The 17,977-nt window shown below is 37.6% G+C and overlaps 3 protein-coding genes and 1 non-coding gene across 4 annotated transcripts; 3 read left to right on the top strand and 1 right to left on the bottom strand.

Moving 5' to 3' along the window:
- Positions 1 to 9,071: 9,071 nt before the first annotated feature.
- Positions 9,072 to 11,447, top strand: LOC106348113 (transcription factor GTE7). The gene is made up of 3 exons (XM_013787774.3): positions 9,072 to 10,668; positions 10,755 to 10,962; positions 11,066 to 11,447. Exons 1-3 carry the CDS (start codon positions 9,298 to 9,300, stop codon positions 11,155 to 11,157), a joined length of 1,671 nt encoding a protein of 556 aa, XP_013643228.2. The 5' UTR covers positions 9,072 to 9,297; the 3' UTR covers positions 11,158 to 11,447.
- On the bottom strand, positions 11,417 to 15,534 carry LOC125575851 (probable cytosolic oligopeptidase A). The gene is made up of 17 exons (XM_048734982.1): positions 15,048 to 15,534; positions 14,761 to 14,928; positions 14,554 to 14,677; positions 14,381 to 14,457; positions 14,078 to 14,221; positions 13,752 to 13,982; positions 13,584 to 13,674; positions 13,381 to 13,502; positions 13,191 to 13,298; positions 12,860 to 13,105; positions 12,609 to 12,754; positions 12,407 to 12,524; positions 12,152 to 12,311; positions 12,018 to 12,049; positions 11,864 to 11,929; positions 11,701 to 11,772; positions 11,417 to 11,609 (listed from the first exon to the last, which is right to left on the bottom strand). Exons 1-17 carry the CDS (start codon positions 15,489 to 15,491, stop codon positions 11,523 to 11,525), a joined length of 2,436 nt encoding a protein of 811 aa, XP_048590939.1. The 5' UTR covers positions 15,492 to 15,534; the 3' UTR covers positions 11,417 to 11,522.
- Positions 15,535 to 15,821: 287 nt separating this feature from the next.
- TRNAN-GUU lies at positions 15,822 to 15,895 on the top strand. The gene has a single exon. It is a non-coding gene; the product is annotated as a tRNA-Asn (tRNA).
- A 422-nt stretch (positions 15,896 to 16,317) lies between these two features.
- Positions 16,318 to 17,060, top strand: LOC111198917. Its single transcript, XM_022688255.2, has one exon. The coding sequence runs from the start codon at positions 16,475 to 16,477 to the stop codon at positions 16,820 to 16,822; it is 348 nt and encodes a 115-aa protein (XP_022543976.2). The 5' UTR covers positions 16,318 to 16,474; the 3' UTR covers positions 16,823 to 17,060.
- Positions 17,061 to 17,977: the final 917 nt, after the last annotated feature.

The following is a 17,977-nucleotide window of genomic DNA, read 5'->3' as shown; positions in this document are numbered from 1 at the left end:
ACGAGAGATAGAGAGTTAAACACACGAGAGTATTGAGAGAGATTGAGAGAGAACAACCAAGATCGAGCTAGATTCTTTCACAAGTGGTATCAGAGCACGGTTCAAGTGCGATCAGAGGAAGGATCAAGAAACTCGAAGAAATCAGAAGGATCGGGAAGAGGCGAAAGAGATTCGTCAAAAGTACTACGAAAGATCTCAACCAAAATCTCAGGGAGTGTTTCTTTCTCATTAGAATAGAAACGAGGCATCTGATATTGATTTGATCTCGCTTAAGGTTCTGGATATTGTTACTGTGGTATTGTATCTCGTTATCTGCAGGAAACATGAGAAGAAGCAATCACCACGAGGATGGATCCAACGCCGGGAAAGTTCGAGGTCATTAAGTTCGATGGAAAGGGAGATTTTGGATTGTGGAAATTCAAGATGTTAGCGCAACTAGAGATCCAAGGACTACTCTCAGTCCTGGAGGAAGGAGCTACCACATCAGATTCAACCAAGACCGTTGAAGTTGCAGATGTGAAGATTGACTTAAAGAAATCAGAGAAGGATCTGAGAGTAAGGAGTCTCTTCAGCACGTGCCTATCAGACGTGATTCTGAGGAAGATTATGCACGAGACGACTGCACTAGGGATGTGGAAGGCACTGGAACGTGACTATCAAACAAAGTCACTACCTAACCGGATCTACCTAAAGAAGAAGTTTTCATGCTTTAAGATGGAAGAAGATAAGTCAATTGAGGAAAACGTCGACACCTTCTTGAAGTTGATAGCAGATCTTGCCAGCATAAAGATCTACATCACAGATGAAGATCAGACAATACAACTACTTTCAGGACTGCCATCAGCTTATGAGCCATTGGTTCACACACTCCAATATGGGACGGGAAAAGACACGCTCACAGTAAATGAAGTGATGACTGCGGCTTACTCAAAGGAGGTGGAGCTGAAGCAGAAGGGACTGCTGACTCGAGGGAAACAAAGCGAAGGGCTTTATGTGGATTCAAGAGGAAGGCAATCCACACGAGGAGAGACAGCTAAGGGAAAGCCTTAGAACAAAGGCAAGGGTAGATACAGATCAAAGTCTAGAGGGAGGTCCAGCACAAAATCAGAGAAAGCTTGTTGGATATGTGGGAGTGTGACCCACTGGAAACGAGATTGTCCAGACAGAAAGAGAGGTTTCCACCAAAACAACCAACAAGACGCAGCAAACATTGCATCTAGACTACCTGGTCCTGTGGCCCTAACAGCGAGCCTGATAGTTTCTGAAGATGACTGGGTGCTAGACTCAGGCTGCACATTCCATATAACACCCAGAAGAGAGGTGTTATCTGACTTCGAAGAATTTGAAGGAGGAAAAGTAATGATGGGAAACAATTCTCACTGCGTGGTTAGGGGAAAAGGGAAGATAAAGATCCTAAATGCAAACGGTTCAACAATTACTAAGCAACGTGCGATATGTGCCAGAGATGGGAAGGAATCTCATTTCCTATGGACAACTACAACAGACAGGGTGCACCTACACAGGAAGAGACTATCTAGTTGAGTTCTACTTAGGAACTACGAAGGTCTTGACAGGAAAATACGCAAATGGTCTGTATTATCTTCAAGGAATTGTAAAACCAGCAGAAGCAAATTCTTTTGAGGCAGTAATTGATCACACTAAGAAGTGGCACTCACGGTTGGGGCACATGAATATTCGATCAATGGAAACACTGGTCAAGAAAGGATACTTAAACAAGGAAGAAGTAGGAAGCTTGGGGTTTTGCGAAGCTTGCACAATGGGAAAATCGCATCGACAGAAGTTCCCAAGAGCGAAACATACATCAAAGGGAGTGCTTGAGTATATACACTCAGATCTTTGGGGTTCTCCAAGCACGGTCTCAAGTTTATCGGGGGCTCATTATTTCCTAACTTTCATTGACGATTTTTCTAAGAAGGTGTGGATCTACTTCTTAAAGACTAAGGATGAAGTGTTTCAACGATTCTCCGAGTGGAAGCTACTAGTAGAAAATCAAACTGGGAAAAAGATAAAATATCTCAGAACTGACAACGGCCTGGAGTTTTGTAACCAGAGCATGGACAAGCTGTGCAGAGACTCGGGCATTAAGAGGCACAAAACATGCCCTTATACGCCCCAACAGAATGGAGTCTCCGAGCGTATGAACAGAAGTGTAATGGATAAAGTGAGGTCTATGTTACACGAGACATAAACAGATCTCCAAACTCTTCTATCGGGTTCGAGATTCCAGAAGTCAAATGGTCAGGGAGGTCAATTTCTTATGATCATCTAAGGAGCTTTGGATGCGTTGCATATGTTCATCAAGTAAGGGAGAAAACGAGTGCTAGAGCTACTAAAGGAGTGTTCTTGGGCTATGAAGATGGAACTAAGGGCTATAGAGTATGGCTCGTTGAAGAGGAGAAGATAGTAGTAAGTAAGAATGTTATCTTCAACGAGCAAAACTTCTTCAAAGATATGAAAAAGGATGAGGACATTGATAGAACACCTGAAGAAACTGCGAAGAGTAAATGAAAGAAGAAAGTCTCATTCAAAAGCGTTCTAGTAGAAGTCGAAGGAGAGGACTCAAACTCAGGTGGAGCAGTCTCGAAGGTTTCAAAAGAAACTGGAGAATCTTCAGGAGAGATGTCAACAGAAGAGGTAGAAGACTCAGGAAGTGACACTGATGAGGATGATGATTCGACTCAGATAGAAGACTTAGGGAGCTACGTCTTAGCAAGGGACAGAGAACGCCGCACAATAAGGCCACCCTCAAGGTTTGAAGATGCTGACCTTATAGCCTATGCTTTGGCTAGTGCAGAAGACTTAGAAGAAGAAGAACCTAGAAACTACAAAGAAGCAATGGAAAGCAAGGATTGGAGGCTGTGGAATGCAGCTTCAGATGAAGAGATGGACTCTTTGAGGAAGAACCACACGTGGGATTATGTCGAAAGGCCTAAAGATCACAAGGTCATCGGGTGCAGATGGATACATAAACTCAAACCAGGAATACCGGGAGTTGAAAAACCAAGACATAAATCGAGGTTGGTTGCGAAGGGTTATGCGCAAACAGAAGGTGTAGACTACAATGAAATCTTCGCCCCAGTCGTCAAGCACGTATCAATCAGGCTTCTCCTATCAGCAGTAGTAAACTATGACTTGGAGTTGGAACAGCTTGACGTTAAAACAGCTTTTCTCCATGGAATATTGAAGGAGAAAGTGTTCATGGAACAACCTGAGGGATATATACAGAAAGGAAAGGAGAACATGGTGTGCTTGTTAAAGAAATCCCTATATGGACTCAAGCAATCTCCGAGGGAGTGGAATCACAGGTTCCACACATTCATGATAAAGAATGGGTATACCAGAAGTGAATATGACCCGTGCGTGTACCTAAAAGGGTCAAGAGTTGAGAACATGGTCTATCTATTGCTCTACGTAGACGACATGTTGATTGCGTCTAGGGAAGGAAGTATTATTCAGAGGCTGAAGGATCAGCTCAGTGCAGAGTTCGAGATGAAGGATCTAGGGGCAGCTAGGAGAATTCTAGGCATGGATATCATACGAGACAAGAGAAGACAGACATTGATGCTTTCACAAAGTGACTACCTAACCAAAGTTCTAAAGACGTTTGGTATGAGCGAGTGCAGAGCAGTGAGTACACCGCTCGGATCACAGATCAAATTACAAGCCTTAACTAAAGATCAGGAACGTGAGCAGGAAGAAGAAATGAGGAAGGTACCGTACTTCAGTGCTGTGGGCAGCTTGATGTACGCAATGGTAGGATCAAGGCCAGACTTGGCGTATGCAGTAGGTTTAGTCTGCAGATACATGAGCAAACCGGGAAAAGAGCATTGGTTAGCAGTGAAATGGATTATGAGATATATAAAAGGAGCTCTTGGGATAAACTTAACTTTTACAAGAGGGTCTGACTTCAAGGTGAGGGGCTACTGCGACTCAGACTATGCGTCAGACTTAGACAAGAGCAGGTCAACTACCGGATACGTCTACACGGTGGGAGGTAATACAGTGAGTTGGAGATCGTCGCTTCAAAAGGTTGTGGCCCTGTCAACAACAGAAGCAGAGTATATGGCGTTATCAGACGCAGTCCGTGAAGGCATATGGTTAAAAGGCATATGTAAAGAATTGAAGCTAAGTGACGAGGTGTTTGAGATTCACTGTGACTCGCAAAGGGCTATCTATCTAGCCAAGAACTTCGTCTACAGAGAAAAGACCAAGCACATTGCGACTAAATACAATTTCATCAGAGAAGTTATCGCTAATGGAGTGGTGAATGTTCTTAAGATTCATACTTTGGTGAATCCGGCGGATATGTTAACTAAAGCGTTACCTGGAGAGAAATTTGATGGTTGTTTGGCTAAGCTGAAGGTCATCGAAACCTGAGAAGATCGGCAACAGTCATCTTTGGAACTGAGAAGGTGACTGCAATTGAATCTCGTCTTGGAAGTCAGAGAGATGTGGGAATCAGAAGATTCAGCAGAACCCGTGTGAATATGCAAGGGTTGAGGTACCGGGATCAGATTGAAAGACACGGCGGTGACTGGTCAAGAGAAGACAAGCTCACGGTGACTTTCAGACATGGAGTTTCGACTGAAGGAGAAGTCGATACCAAGGTGGAGAATGTGAAGTTGGTATTCGACTTATGAGCCCAATGGGCTTATGATAAGTGAAACTCGGGAAGACAGAAGCTGGGCCGCGGAGTAGATTAACTGAGGCCCAAAAGTCTAGCTCTTGTATAAGAGTGAGACGAGAAACAGAGGATAATTATCTCTATAACAAACTCTTTCTTCTTCAGCTAGTGAGAGAGTGCCATTGTAGCTCGTAGAGAGAGAAAGCTTCTGTAAACACTGATCTAGTGGATTACCAGATTCCGATCCTGAAGGAGATGTACCCGGTGTGAAGGGGAACTCTAAAACGTTGCTTGTGTCGTCTCTTTTCTTGCTTTCGTTTACGTTTGCTTTGCTTGATCGTGATTCGGAGTCGCGACCTACACACGAGAGATAGAGAGTTAAACACACGAGAGTATTGAGAGAGATTGAGAGAGAACAACCAAGATCGAGCTAGATTCTTTCACAGTTTTGTTAAGTGAAATTTAAACTATATATAATAATCACGTGTGCACAGGTCTCCATAATGTATGGTTGGCTTCGCCCCTGGTCTTGTGATAGGTGAATGATGAAATCACGAACATTCAATTTTTTGGGTAAGTTCTGCTCTAGACATTACCTTATTTTTCTTGGTAATAATGGCTCACATCTATATTATTAAAACACAAATACAACTATAAATTCACTCTTTTAACTTGTAATTATTTATAATGAAATGCCACTGAAGTATTAAATAACTCTAACATTAATCATTGTCTTTTTTATATTAATAACTAATTTTCGAAAACGAATACAAAATAAAAACTTGGCTTCTACCTTCTTCGTTAATCTGGGGGAAAAGGAACCGTCTACCAGTTGGGAAGCTAGACATTACATCAAGTCATTAAACCGTAAAATAAGTAAGCATAATACATGAAAGTAATGAATGACATAGAAAACATTTTTAATTGCTCCCATAAAATTACTCACCTAAAGTTTGTTTTCGTTTCATCCTCACCAGTAGCTCAATAGCTGCTCTAACATGTACCAAAAGAAATAAATGTTTAAAGAATTTTATTATTCAAAGTACTTACAATTTTTCTAATTCGTAAGCTACACGTTCATTCATATCACTCTGGCGTCAAAATCATAAACAAGTGTTCATGTGCTTTATTTTTTTTTGCTAAAAATGTTCATGTGCTTTTTTATGAATCAAAAACCATGTTATATTTTTGTTATACTCTTAGCATACGTTCATTCAAATCAGATTCTTAAATATTTCCGAATCAGATAATCTGTTACCTACTATTTAACCGCAAAAAAATCAATTATCTTTTGTATTTCGAAAAAAACACATTAACAAAAACTCTAAATTTACGGAATATTCTGTTGAGTTAGTGTACAAACTACTTCCTATATTTATGAGCCAGCCTATAAATTTAAGGAAATCACTTAAATCTACCATTTACTTAGGATTCTCATTTATTTCCAATTCAAATCAAGTATTTTTAAAAATAGTAATTCATTCATCATAATAATTACAATTTATGACACCAATTTAATAACTATTATTAATTAACTATAAATCATTTATTTTGTTAGATTATTCTCTAACCAAACTTGCCATTATTCTCTAACCAAAATATTGTTTAATTAAATTTTACTATAAAATTTAATAGATTTATTAAAATGTGACATGCAAACTTTAAATATTATATACTCATGTATTATTATTTCATTCCACATAAAAAAATAAATTATAAATGTTTTATTAAAACATATAAAATTATTTCTCAAATAAATGTTAAATAATTTGATGATTAATATTATTTATATATATATCTTATATATTAAAACAGAAGTCACAACCTTGATTCATGTGTGATTTTTTTTTAAAAATGGACCTAATAGGCCTATTCATAGAAATTCATACTACATTTTAATTCAGACTGATAATAAATAGAATTTTTAAAATATTTTAATCATAATATCTTTTGATATCTTTTCATTTTAAATATAAATATATTTATTTTAAAATTCTAACAAATCCGTTTAAAAAGATTTTTACAAGATCTTCATTTTTGAAATAATATTTAAATATTTTCACTAATTTTGAAATTAGTTTAAAATATTATTATACATTAATATATTCAGTTATATAAAATGAAAAATAAAAAATCTATAATATTTTATTTATTATACAATCATAATCAATCATCAATTAAAATAAAATTATTATATTGAGCTAAATATAATACAATTGTATTAAATTTATATATTTATATATTTTATTTTCGTAATTATAAAATATTTATGTTCACAAATAAAATTTAATATGTTGGTAAGATTGGTTAACATTATCAAACTATATAATACATGTATAAAAATTAACATGTATTTCTTTAAAATTAATAATATAAAATCTTTATAACTACTTTAATCATAATATATTTTCATTTTAAATATAATATATATTTATATATTATATTTTAAAAATTCTAATAAATCTGTGTAAAAATATTTAAACAATAACTTAATGTATTTTAAGTTATCATTTAGAAATGAAAATAAATAAAATATATCCTATTTTATCTACTTTTATAGTCATGATCATGTTAAAATATAATTATCATACTAAAATAAATATGATAAAATTATATTCAATTGAAAATTTTATAAATTTTATATCCATAAATATAAACTATTTATTTAAAATATAATATGATGATAGAACGGCTTAAAATTAAAAAACTATATAATACATGTCTAAAAATTAACATATCTTACACTTTTATATATATAATAATAAATTATCTATAATGAATAAGCATAAAAATATTGGTAAAAAGAAATTCAGTTTCGAAATACGGGTCAGAATTTAGCATAAATTAAATACAAAATATTTTTTAAATATATTTTCTCATGAATATATTAATTTGCTTAATAACTAAATGCAAATACAATAAGATAAATATATAATAAGAAGTGGCAAATACATAAGGTTTAAACAATTAATTAATTATAACATGTAAATTATAAAATTATTGTATTTGAAATAGTTATATAAATATTTAAATATATGATTAACAATTAAAATATATACCACTTATGTTCTAAAATAATAATTTATGTATATAAAAGTGAAAACAAACACCCGTGCGGTTGCACGGGTCAAAATCTAGTATATAATTTATAAGAATATAATTTTTTTAATTTAATATTTTCTTCAAACATAAACATAGAAGAAAATGTATTTGACTTTTAAAAATTTAGAGACACATCTGTTTTTCTTAAACACAAGTAAATTTTACTTGACATATTTTATTTTATTTTGGAAAGATAGATTTATTAATATACAACACAAACATACTAATTTGTGCTTTAATTTATAAATAAATACGTCAAAATACTATTTGATGAATATGTTATATAGGATATCATTTTTGGTTTAGTATCCAACCATAATATGAACAATCAACAAATTATAGAAAATTAAATTTTTTTGATCTATCATAAATTTTATATACTACAAATCGAAAACAAACATATGGATGCATGTCTATGCAACCATTACATCTTTGTACTCTGAAGAATTTTATATATTTATTTTATTAAAATAAACACCCGTGCATTCTAGTTTTATCTTTACAAACTCTACAATAAATCGCTTTTCTGGTCAGGAATTATATTAAATCGTTTTTTCCTTCTTAAAATCATATAGAATATGGAAAATGATTTGATATAGACTTTTTTCGGGCGTTAGCAATTATAGCCCAGAGATCTGAAAGGAGAAGCCAGCCCAGCCCATTAGTGATTTGGGTTCATAAAAACGGATAGTAGTTTCGTAATATACTAATATGCATTGATAGGTGTTGCCCTAAATTCGGTCGCTGTCTATATAGTCGGTGACTCTGTGCGGTCATGTAAAAATGATTTTTGTTTTTGTTTGTTTCTTTTTCTTGTCGAAATTTAAATTTTGTTCGATATACTATTGCAATATGTACTTGGTAAATTTAGATAATTTTCTAAAATTATTGGTATCAAAATATTATGATGTATATAGTCTCGCATAATCCTAAGTGAAACTTCTTCTTCGAATAATTAAAAGTTCAAGGAGTTAATCAAAAAAGGTAACGAGTAATCCTAGCTGTCTACACGTGGCCATCGCTGACCTGGCAAAGAAAAAGCGACCAATGGGAGAGACTAAAACCAAAAAACAACAAATTTGAATAAAGAAGAAAACGTCACAGTGGGACCCATAAATTTAAACAAAAAAAAAAAAACACACACGACGCCTCACGAACAAACGGCTTAAAACACGCCACGTGTCTACGTACGCGATCTTAGCCATCCGTGGCAGATTTCCCGGGCAGCAGAATCTGAACCGTCAGATCCAAATTAAACGGTTAGATTGGAACGAAGGTCAGATTCCAAAGGCCTTTAAGAAGAGATGGTGCCTCCCATCTTTTTCCTCATCCCAGTCATCTCAAAACCCCTCCTCCTCTCATCCTCCCTCAAGCTCTCAAAATTTTTTTTATTATCCGATCGCCGGAATATTAACCGGTGACGTAATTTTCCCGCCCTTTTTTTGGAGGCTAAAACTTTTCTTAAAAAAAAAAAACAAAAAAAGCTGGAGATTCTATAAGAGCGAGAACGAACCTCCCCGCGAAATGACCCTGAGACCATCGCGATTCGCATGGCACCAGCTGTTTTGTCTACCTTAAACGAACCGTCCTTCCATGGACAATGCGGCGCCGTTTTTATGAGGAAATTTACAAAACAATCCGTCGCCGAGAACAGCACTACCCCTCTTCCTCCCCTCTTCACCCCTAACCCTAACCCTAACCCTAATTTCGATTCGAGCAATCCGTCTAATTACGGAGGCTACGCTACTTTTAACCTCGCTGGGTACAACTCGAGTCAGCTCAGGGAGCTGAAGAAGCGCTTTACCTCTGAGCTCGAGCAGATTCGGATCCTCAGGGAACGGATCGAGTCGGGAACGTTCGAGTCTCAGCAAGTTCGAGTTGAATCGAAGAAGCAGAAACCGAAGAAGCGATGCAATCCGTTCGCTTCCGAAGAGACTCCTTCGAACCCGGAGTCGGAGAGAGTGTTGGCGGCTATGTTGAATACTTGCGGTCAGATGTTGGTTAAGCTGATGAAGCACAAATGGGCCTGGGTGTTTAACACGCCCGTCGATGTGGTTGGTTTGGGGCTTCATGACTACCATCTCATCGTGAAGAAGCCCATGGATCTGGGCACGGTTAAGCTGAATCTCGAAAAGGGCTTTTACGTTTCGCCGCTTGATTTCGCGACTGATGTTAGATTGACGTTCAGGAATGCGATGGCGTATAACCCCAAGGGGCAAGATGTGTACTTTATGGCTGAGAAGCTTCTTGATCAGTTTGATGTGATGTTTAATCCCGCTTTCAAGAAATTCGAAGCTCAGCTGGTGAAGCTCACTGGCTCAACGTCTCGTTCTGAGCCGGTGGTGAAGCAAAGACAGTGGAGTCAGAGTCCAGTGGAGGGGAATGTGAGGAGAGGAACTGAACAGATCTCAATTGCGAAGAAGTTGGATTCAGTGAAGCCCTTAGAACCTACATTGTCTCCTCCTCAAGTAGTTGAGCCGCCACGAGAGCGAACTCCTTCACCTTCTCCTCCTCCGGTTGTTCAGCCTCAGCCTCAGCCGCCACTTCCGCAGCCGGTTAGTGAAGTGGAAGCACCTCCTGATGTGAGTGAAGTAACCAAAGGGAGGAAAGGGAAGTTACCGAAGCCTAAAGCTAAGGATCCAAACAAAAGGCTGATGACAATGGAGGAGAAGTCAAAGCTTGGTATGAATCTACAAGACTTGCCTCCCGAGAAGCTTGGACAGTTGGTTCAGATTCTTAGGAAGAGAAACGGTCATTTAGCTCAGGATGGAGATGAGATAGAGCTAGATATTGAAGCTGTAGACAATGAGACTCTGTGGGAGCTTGATCGTTTCGTGACTAATTACAAGAAGATGGCTAGCAAAATCAAGCGCCAAGGGTTTATCCTTAACGTGTCAACTCCTCCAGCTGCTAGACACATGGTAAGCAAACAATCTCTTGATCCTATTGAAACCGCTATTGTGTCTGTCGACTGTAGTTAAGTGTTGTTTCTTACCTTGTCTCTCAGGCTTCGGAGGCAGAAATGGGTAGTGCGGAGAAGAGAACGAGGAAAGGGGATGCAGGGGAAGAGGATGTAGACATTGGAGAAGACATACCAATCGAAGATTACCCATCTGTTGAGATCGAAAGAGATGGTACTGCAGTAGCAGCTGCTGCTAGTAGCGGGTCTAGCTCTTCAGGCAGCTCTAGTTCTAGTAGCGGTTCTTCCTCTAGTGGTATATTTTACTTTAACCCTTTTCCAAAATCCCCTACCTCAAAAGGTTTCCACTTTATTGTGTATCGCTGACAACATTGTATGGTTTTGATGCTAATTTGCAGATTCAGGGTCAGGCGGGAGTTCATCAGGTAGTGATTCTGATGCAGATAGTGTTCAATCGCCATTTGTGGAAGCAAAAGAAGCTCAAGGATAGTCTATTGTTCTGCCTTCAAGCTCCAAGAGAGGTGGGTGTAAAGGGAGGAAACCTTAGGAAGCAGTAGTAGTTAGAGAAGAAGATGGTATGGCTAGATAGAGAGAAATGATAGTTTGATGGAGAGGAGTTCGTTATTTAATTCACCTTTTAGATTTAGAAAGTTGTTTAATTGTATTTGTGAGATGATGAACAGGGAAGGTGAATCTAGGAGAAAGAAGAATCAATGCAATGTAGAACCGAGTGATGTAAATGGTTGGAAAATCTGAAAAAATATCTTATTTGTTGAAGAAGTTCGAGTTTTTCATCTTATATCCAATCAAATCTAACTTTGGAAGACTAAAGTACTACCAAATGTAATGAAATACTCAAGCGGGAGCAGAGGCAGCCAAGAGTCCATTGTGTCTGAGAAGAGGCTCTGGTGAAGGTTCACGTCCTCTAAACTCAACAAACACCTGAACATAATTTCGAGTCATTAAGAAAGTATGTCTCAATGGCCGTAAAATACATATTGAAGATATTAACATATGACAACAAAACATATACCTTGAGAGGCGCTTTTCCTCCTCCAAGTGCAAGTACTGTGTTTCTGAATCTCTGCCCTGTTTCTTGAACAGCCTGTTTGCATCAAAAAACAAGTTTCATAATCTCGTTTCTCAACTTTTTGTCTCTAAAAATATATTTCAGTATAGAGTTCATATAAATATACCTTCATGTCGTCCAGTCCAGCGTCTTCAAACGCTGAAAATGCATCTGCAGACAAAACCTCTGCCCACTGCAAGTTTTTTATTCAGAAATTTGGGTGAGCATGTTACAGCCCGTTAGGAGTTTTGCTATACAGAGATTCAGAATTTTCTTTATACCTTGTAACTGTAGTAGCCGGCTGCATATCCTCCTGGAAGTTCATGGACATGTATATAGGTGAATGGTTACGATTGAAAAAATAAAGCAAAAATATATACATCTCTATCAGGGTTTCATGACTGAGGACTGTTACCTGCAAATATGTGACTGAAGCCACAGAGGAATCTATCCTCAGGAAGTGGAGGGATAACTTGGGTTTTTACTGATACCCTTTGATCAACATCGTAGATGGATTCTGGTCCACCTGGTACGTAATTTGTGTGAAGCTCCAAATCAAGACTGGCGAATTTCAGCTGAAACCATCAAATCATCATTATTACACACACACACATAAATTTCTTGATCCATTACAAAACATAAAATGGCACTGAATATCAAAAGCATTCACCTGACGAAGACTGAAGGACCCTGCACGGAATGTTCTTGCAGCAAGGAGTTTCTTGTATATTTCCTCTGGGAGTGTTTCTCCTGTTTGATAATGCTTCGCAATGCTCATCAAAGTGTCCCTGAAACCAGTAATCATAGCGCTGCTTTTACTCCCACTATAAAAACATTACAAAGAGTGTAACTCGTAATGAACTCGAGAGTACCTGTGGTAGCACCAATTTTCCATAAACTGTGATGGTAATTCAACCGCGTCCCACTCTACATTTCGAATACCAGCCACTAGCCCCTCATCCTGCTTGGTAAGCATATGCTGGAGAGCATGTCCAAATTCATGAAACACAGTCTCTACCTGTATATATTAGCGTGAAATGAAGTCAGCAAATTTAAGTCATACTAAGATATAAGCAGGTTTAAAGGATTTAATAAAATCTTTAAGATTAGATTCTTCATTTACCTCACGGAATGTCATAAGGCTTGGCTTGTCACCTACTGGAGGAGTTTGGTTGCATACCATGTGCGCAACAGGCAGCCTAACGGAAGTACCTTTCTGAGCCATGACTTGGCTACGGGAAAAAACCTCACCCATCCAGGCACCACCTCTTTTCTCTGAAGGGCGAGAGTATGGATCAAAGTAAAAGTAAGCGATTGGGCTTCCAGAAGAATCTTTGACACGGTAGAACCGAACATCGCTGTTCCAGACCTTCAGATTATAAATATATATGTCAATTAACAAGCTTTAACTAGTATCTCACATGTGACGCAAAATATAGGGTTCCAGATTTTACCGGAGCTACACCATCTGCTGGTTCTATATCGACTCCAAATAATGTCTTAGCTAGGCTGAAAAGTCCATCCATAACCTTTGGCAGGGAGAAATATGGACGTAGTTCTTCCTACAAAGACCAAAACGACAAATAAGAATGAAGATTTTCAAAACAATAAAGTTGTATTGCAAGTTAGAGAAGGAGAAAGAACCTCATTAATATCGTATTTGGATTCACGAAGCCTCTCACTCCAGAAAGTGGTGTCCCAGTGAGTCAAGCTGCCAGATTCTTCAGCACCTTGGCTCTTTGCGAAACTCTTGAGGTCTTCCATGTCTAATTTATACAATATAAACGAACCATGAGTATCAAATCTCACGCTATATTTGACTGTTACAACAGTGGTCAACATGTTACCTTGAACAGCTGGACCCCACGAAGCACTACGAAGCTTTTCTAAAAGCTCTGATGCTTTCTCAACAGTGGCCATTTTCATAGTCATGCTTACCTAAAACAATAGAGAGTGACATTAAGCCAACCAGAAGAGAAAAAAAGAAATGGTTTTACTTAGGTTGCTGAGTCTACCTCAGCGTAATTGTTGTAACCAAGAAGTTTAGCCTTTTCCAATCGAAGCTTCAGGATTTGGTCAATGATCGCTGTGTTATCCAAATCACCAGAAGATGCACGAGTTAGATACGCACGGTAGAGTTCCTCACGAAGAGCACGGTTTTTGGCATGTTGCATGACAGGGAGATAACTAGGAGCATCCAGTGTAATGACCCATGGTCCATTCTCAGCAGTTGCATTTTCATGACCCTTTTGTCACACACAAATATCAAGAGAATAAAATGACGAACCCCAAAAGAAAATAACATGGGAATTTGCATATATATTATAGTTAATATCGATACCTTGGACACAGCAGCTTGTGCAAATAGACCAAGAGCACTTGGAGGCAATCCATCCATCTCTTTCTTGTCAGTTATCAACTTTTCAAACTTCTTTGTAGCATCCAAAACATTCTCAGAAAACTTATGGGAAAGTTTCTCGAGTTCCTACAATACAGAACAAAAAAAAAAAAGAGATTAAGCATATTAATAGTATTGACTATTGAGAGATGACAATTCTTGGAGAAACAAAGCTGTGACAAACATAGAACCAACCAATCACTAAACAAGCTGACATTTACTAGTGTCAGTGACTTAAATCAAAACCTGTTCAATTTTGTTAAACTCTTCTCTCTTTTCATCATCAAGAGCAATACCAGTGAGAACCGCCTCCTTTATTTGTGCTGAAACAGTGATCAAAACAATAGTCAGCACACTAAAAAGTTGCACAGAGATAACAACAGTTAGGTCACTAAAGTGAGCCATTTAAATCTACTTGCCTTCAACTAAACGTTGACGAGCTTCACTAAGCGACGACCACTCAGGAGATTCACGAATAGCTTTGAAGGCATTGTAGATAGGCTTGCTTTGCCCCAGCCTGAGCTGAAACTTCACCTTCTCCGGCTGCAGAAGAAAGAACAGTATGGTTAGTTAGTAAAACAAGATAATTGAATTCTAATTTCAAAAAATACATAACAAGATTCAACCTGAACTTCTTCAATGGCAGCACGAAGCTCGGGAGTGTCCTTAACCGCCTTAAGGTGATTGATCACTCCCCAAACAACACTCAACCGATCAACGAGCTTCTCTAACGGTTCAACCAGTTTTGGCCACGATGGCTCCACAGAGTTCTCTAACTGCTCCAATTCACCTTCCTGGAAAATATTATATTATAATCAGTTCAAATCCAAATCCATACAAACAATAACAATATAGTTTCAACATTGATTTTAAAATCATAGAACGAATAACACTGAAGAAGAAGAGAACATACGAGGTGCTGCAGCAGAGCACGAATCCCGGGACGAACGTGCTCAGCATCAACGGAATCAAACGGAGGGAAATCGAAGTCCTGCAAGAGAGGATTCGACGAGAGGAGACTCTCATCGGAGACGGAAGAGGAAGCGGCGGCGGCGATGGCGGAGGACATGGAGGGAGGAGAGGAGGAGAAGTGGCGGAAGGGGAGAGAGGTGGAGGTGGATCTAGGAGGGAGGCAGAAGGAGAAAGAGGAGGACCAGATGGGGCACGGGTATGATTTAGGTAAAGTCGAGGGACGAAACTGACAAGAAGAAGAAGAAGAGAAAAATTTAGAGTTTCGAAGTTTGGGAGGGGAGCGGCGAAGGAGGAGGTTGAGAGAGGCTCGAGAAGTTGTAGTCGTCGCCATTAGAGTGTTGGCTATAACAAACGTTGTTGCGATTATTGTTGTTATTCTCTTCATTTTTTCTCGGGGAGAAAATCTCTTATCTCTTCGAGATTTTTTTTTTGTTTTGTTTTGAATGTGATTATGTGAGGTTCCAAGCCTATCGATGTGTCAAAAGGTTAGGTTTTGTCAATTTTAAACTTGATCCCGAAGTAAAATTAGTTTAGTTACATCAGTAACTTCCTACCTAAATGGAAACTCTATATCTAAATTGAAAGTTTTTTAATGTAAGAAGAAATGCAGTAAACATAGGTGATTTTAACTTGCGGGATGATGATCGTAAAAGCTGTTTACATATAGCTTGTCAACATGTATTAAATCTGGTTTTATTCTGCAGTATATAACAAAGCTGGAATAGCTCAGTTGGTTAGAGCGTGTGGCTGTTAACCACAAGGTCGGAGGTTCGACCCCTCCTTCTAGCGTTTTCACAATCTGTTTTTTTTTTGTCGCTCATTTTCCTTTTATTATAGGTAATAGTTGGCCCACAAAGTCACAAGTCAGGATACACATGGTAGTAACTTGTTTGGCGAGAGGATCTAAAAGCCCGACAAGACACGTTCAAGCTGGTAGGGATAGTCTGTGATGTCGTGTCCATTTTACGACAAACGATCCCACTGTTATTTCATTAATCATACCGCCTAATGATAGAAGTGTGGAACATATTTTTACATGTGTGGTATAGGTGAAACTATTAATTATAACTATTACTAGTCAAGTTATTTTAAGGATTGGCAAGTGGTACTGATTCTTACACAGCCAGAATATACCGATTTACTACCAAAACAGATATTACAACAACAAAAAGTTGACCACCATGAACTAACAAGTTCGTCACAATGAATGCTACATGCCTCCACAAAACAAGAAATTATATGATTGGACCGCTAAAACTCTACAATATTTTATAGCCATTCATTTATTTTTACCTCAAAACTCTGTCGTCGATTATAAAACCTAAATACTCACTCATATTAAAATATATCTTTTCTCTCCCCCAAGAAATGGATAGAGATCTAGCTCTCACCAACCACCGTAAACAATCGTACGTCACCGGTCGATGCTTGAGTTCTCCGTCGTCTTGTCTCTCGTTACTACACCGGGAAGCCGAGTACGCTCGAATCAGTAACCGCAACAAGAAGACAACGTCAAGTCCTAGATTAAGGAATCTCCTTAGAAGGCTATTGTTTTTGGTTACAAGCTGCGGACTCAAGAACGCAAAACCGAAGAGGTTGATAAAGTTTCACTACGATGCTGTGAGTTATGCTCAGAACTTCGACGATGGTTTTAACTTGCGCGATGATGATCGTAAGGGTTTCAGAAGTCTCCGAACACAGAGTCTCCATCACTAGCTAATATTATTATATTTGCTCTCTTTTTATTTTCTTAAATTATATTTTCGAACATGGTATCAAATTTCGTATGTGCCCTCAAGTTCTGTTAATTACATATATGTAATCTGATAGTTTGGTATTTGTTTGAGAAAGATGGTCCCTGCCGTTTCTTTAATTACATTTGTACCCGAGAGGTTTTTAATTACATATGTATCATGTACTTTTGGTTAATGAGTATATATACCCGTTAGATATGTTTTTCTATTCTTTATATTTGTGTTTAAATGAGCTTCTGAGATAAACTTGGTAAAAGCATAGAAAGGCAAATGTAACTTGATGTGTTATTAAGACTATTGTTTAGTCTTATGGTAGCCTTGACTCACACCTATTCGGTAAGAAAGCTCATCTCACATGTGCTGCTAGGTGCAAGATATCTCTAGGTGTAGCCTCTGTGTTGTTTTACCTTCATGAGGAGTGGGAGCAATGCATTGTCAACAGGGACATCAAGGCAAGTTGATGGTTCGCGAGCTAGGTCCCCAGACTACGGGATTGGCTGGAACTTTGGGTTACATGGCTCCTGAATACATAAGCACCGGAAGGGATAGTATAGAACCTGACGTCTGTAGCTTTGGAATTGTTTTGGTAGAAAGTGTGTTCAATGGCGGATCTAGAAAAAAAATTTATCGGGAACAAATAATAATTTAAATAAAAATTATTATTCAATAATTATTAAATATTTTATAAATGCATTTGTCAATTTTATAACTGAAGTATACAATATAGTTTAATAGGGACGCAAACCTCATATTTCTTTTTGTTTATTAATGTAAATAAAAAATTTTGAATTTTGTAAAAACAAGTATAAAAGCAAAAATTTCATGTTTTTCTTGGTGTGGCAAATATAAATACATATACATTCAGATAATAAAAAAAACTTTCCTCAAAAGAAGTATTTTATTTTTCACTATGAGTGGATAACTATTTAAAAACAATTTTATCACCATTGAGTATATTATGATAAACTAAAAATGTTTATTTATTAGATAAATAGATTTTATTTGATATTTACAAAATTCATCAACAAGTTATTATTTAAGCAACAATGATTAAATGTTCTCAAATCAAATAAGGAATCGTGGTAATGCTATAATAAATAGCCTTTAAAATAGGGAA

The sequence above is a fragment of the Brassica napus genome, chromosome A6 (genome assembly GCF_020379485.1).
Source record: "Brassica napus cultivar Da-Ae chromosome A6, Da-Ae, whole genome shotgun sequence".
Taxonomy (NCBI): domain Eukaryota; kingdom Viridiplantae; phylum Streptophyta; class Magnoliopsida; order Brassicales; family Brassicaceae; genus Brassica; species Brassica napus.
This window is presented reverse-complemented; position numbering and strand designations above follow the sequence as displayed.

Excerpts from the sequence above, each read along its gene's own strand:
- LOC106348113 (XM_013787774.3), top strand. The coding sequence starts at position 9,298 with ATGGCACCAGCTGTTTTGTCTACCTTAAACGAACCGTCCTTCCATGGA. Across the intron at positions 10,669-10,754 it reads CTCCAGCTGCTAGACACATG|GCTTCGGAGGCAGAAATGGG; the intron begins GTAAGCAAACAA and ends CTTGTCTCTCAG. Across the intron at positions 10,963-11,065 it reads TAGCGGTTCTTCCTCTAGTG|ATTCAGGGTCAGGCGGGAGT; the intron begins GTATATTTTACT and ends GCTAATTTGCAG.
- LOC111198917 (XM_022688255.2), top strand. The coding sequence starts at position 16,475 with ATGGATAGAGATCTAGCTCTCACCAACCACCGTAAACAATCGTACGTC.
- LOC125575851 (XM_048734982.1), bottom strand. The coding sequence starts at position 15,491 with ATGAAGAGAATAACAACAATAATCGCAACAACGTTTGTTATAGCCAAC. Across the intron at positions 14,222-14,380 it reads AGTTTAACAAAATTGAACAG|GAACTCGAGAAACTTTCCCA; the intron begins GTTTTGATTTAA and ends TCTGTATTGTAG. Across the intron at positions 11,610-11,700 it reads GAGGAAAAGCGCCTCTCAAG|GTGTTTGTTGAGTTTAGAGG; the intron begins GTATATGTTTTG and ends AATTATGTTCAG.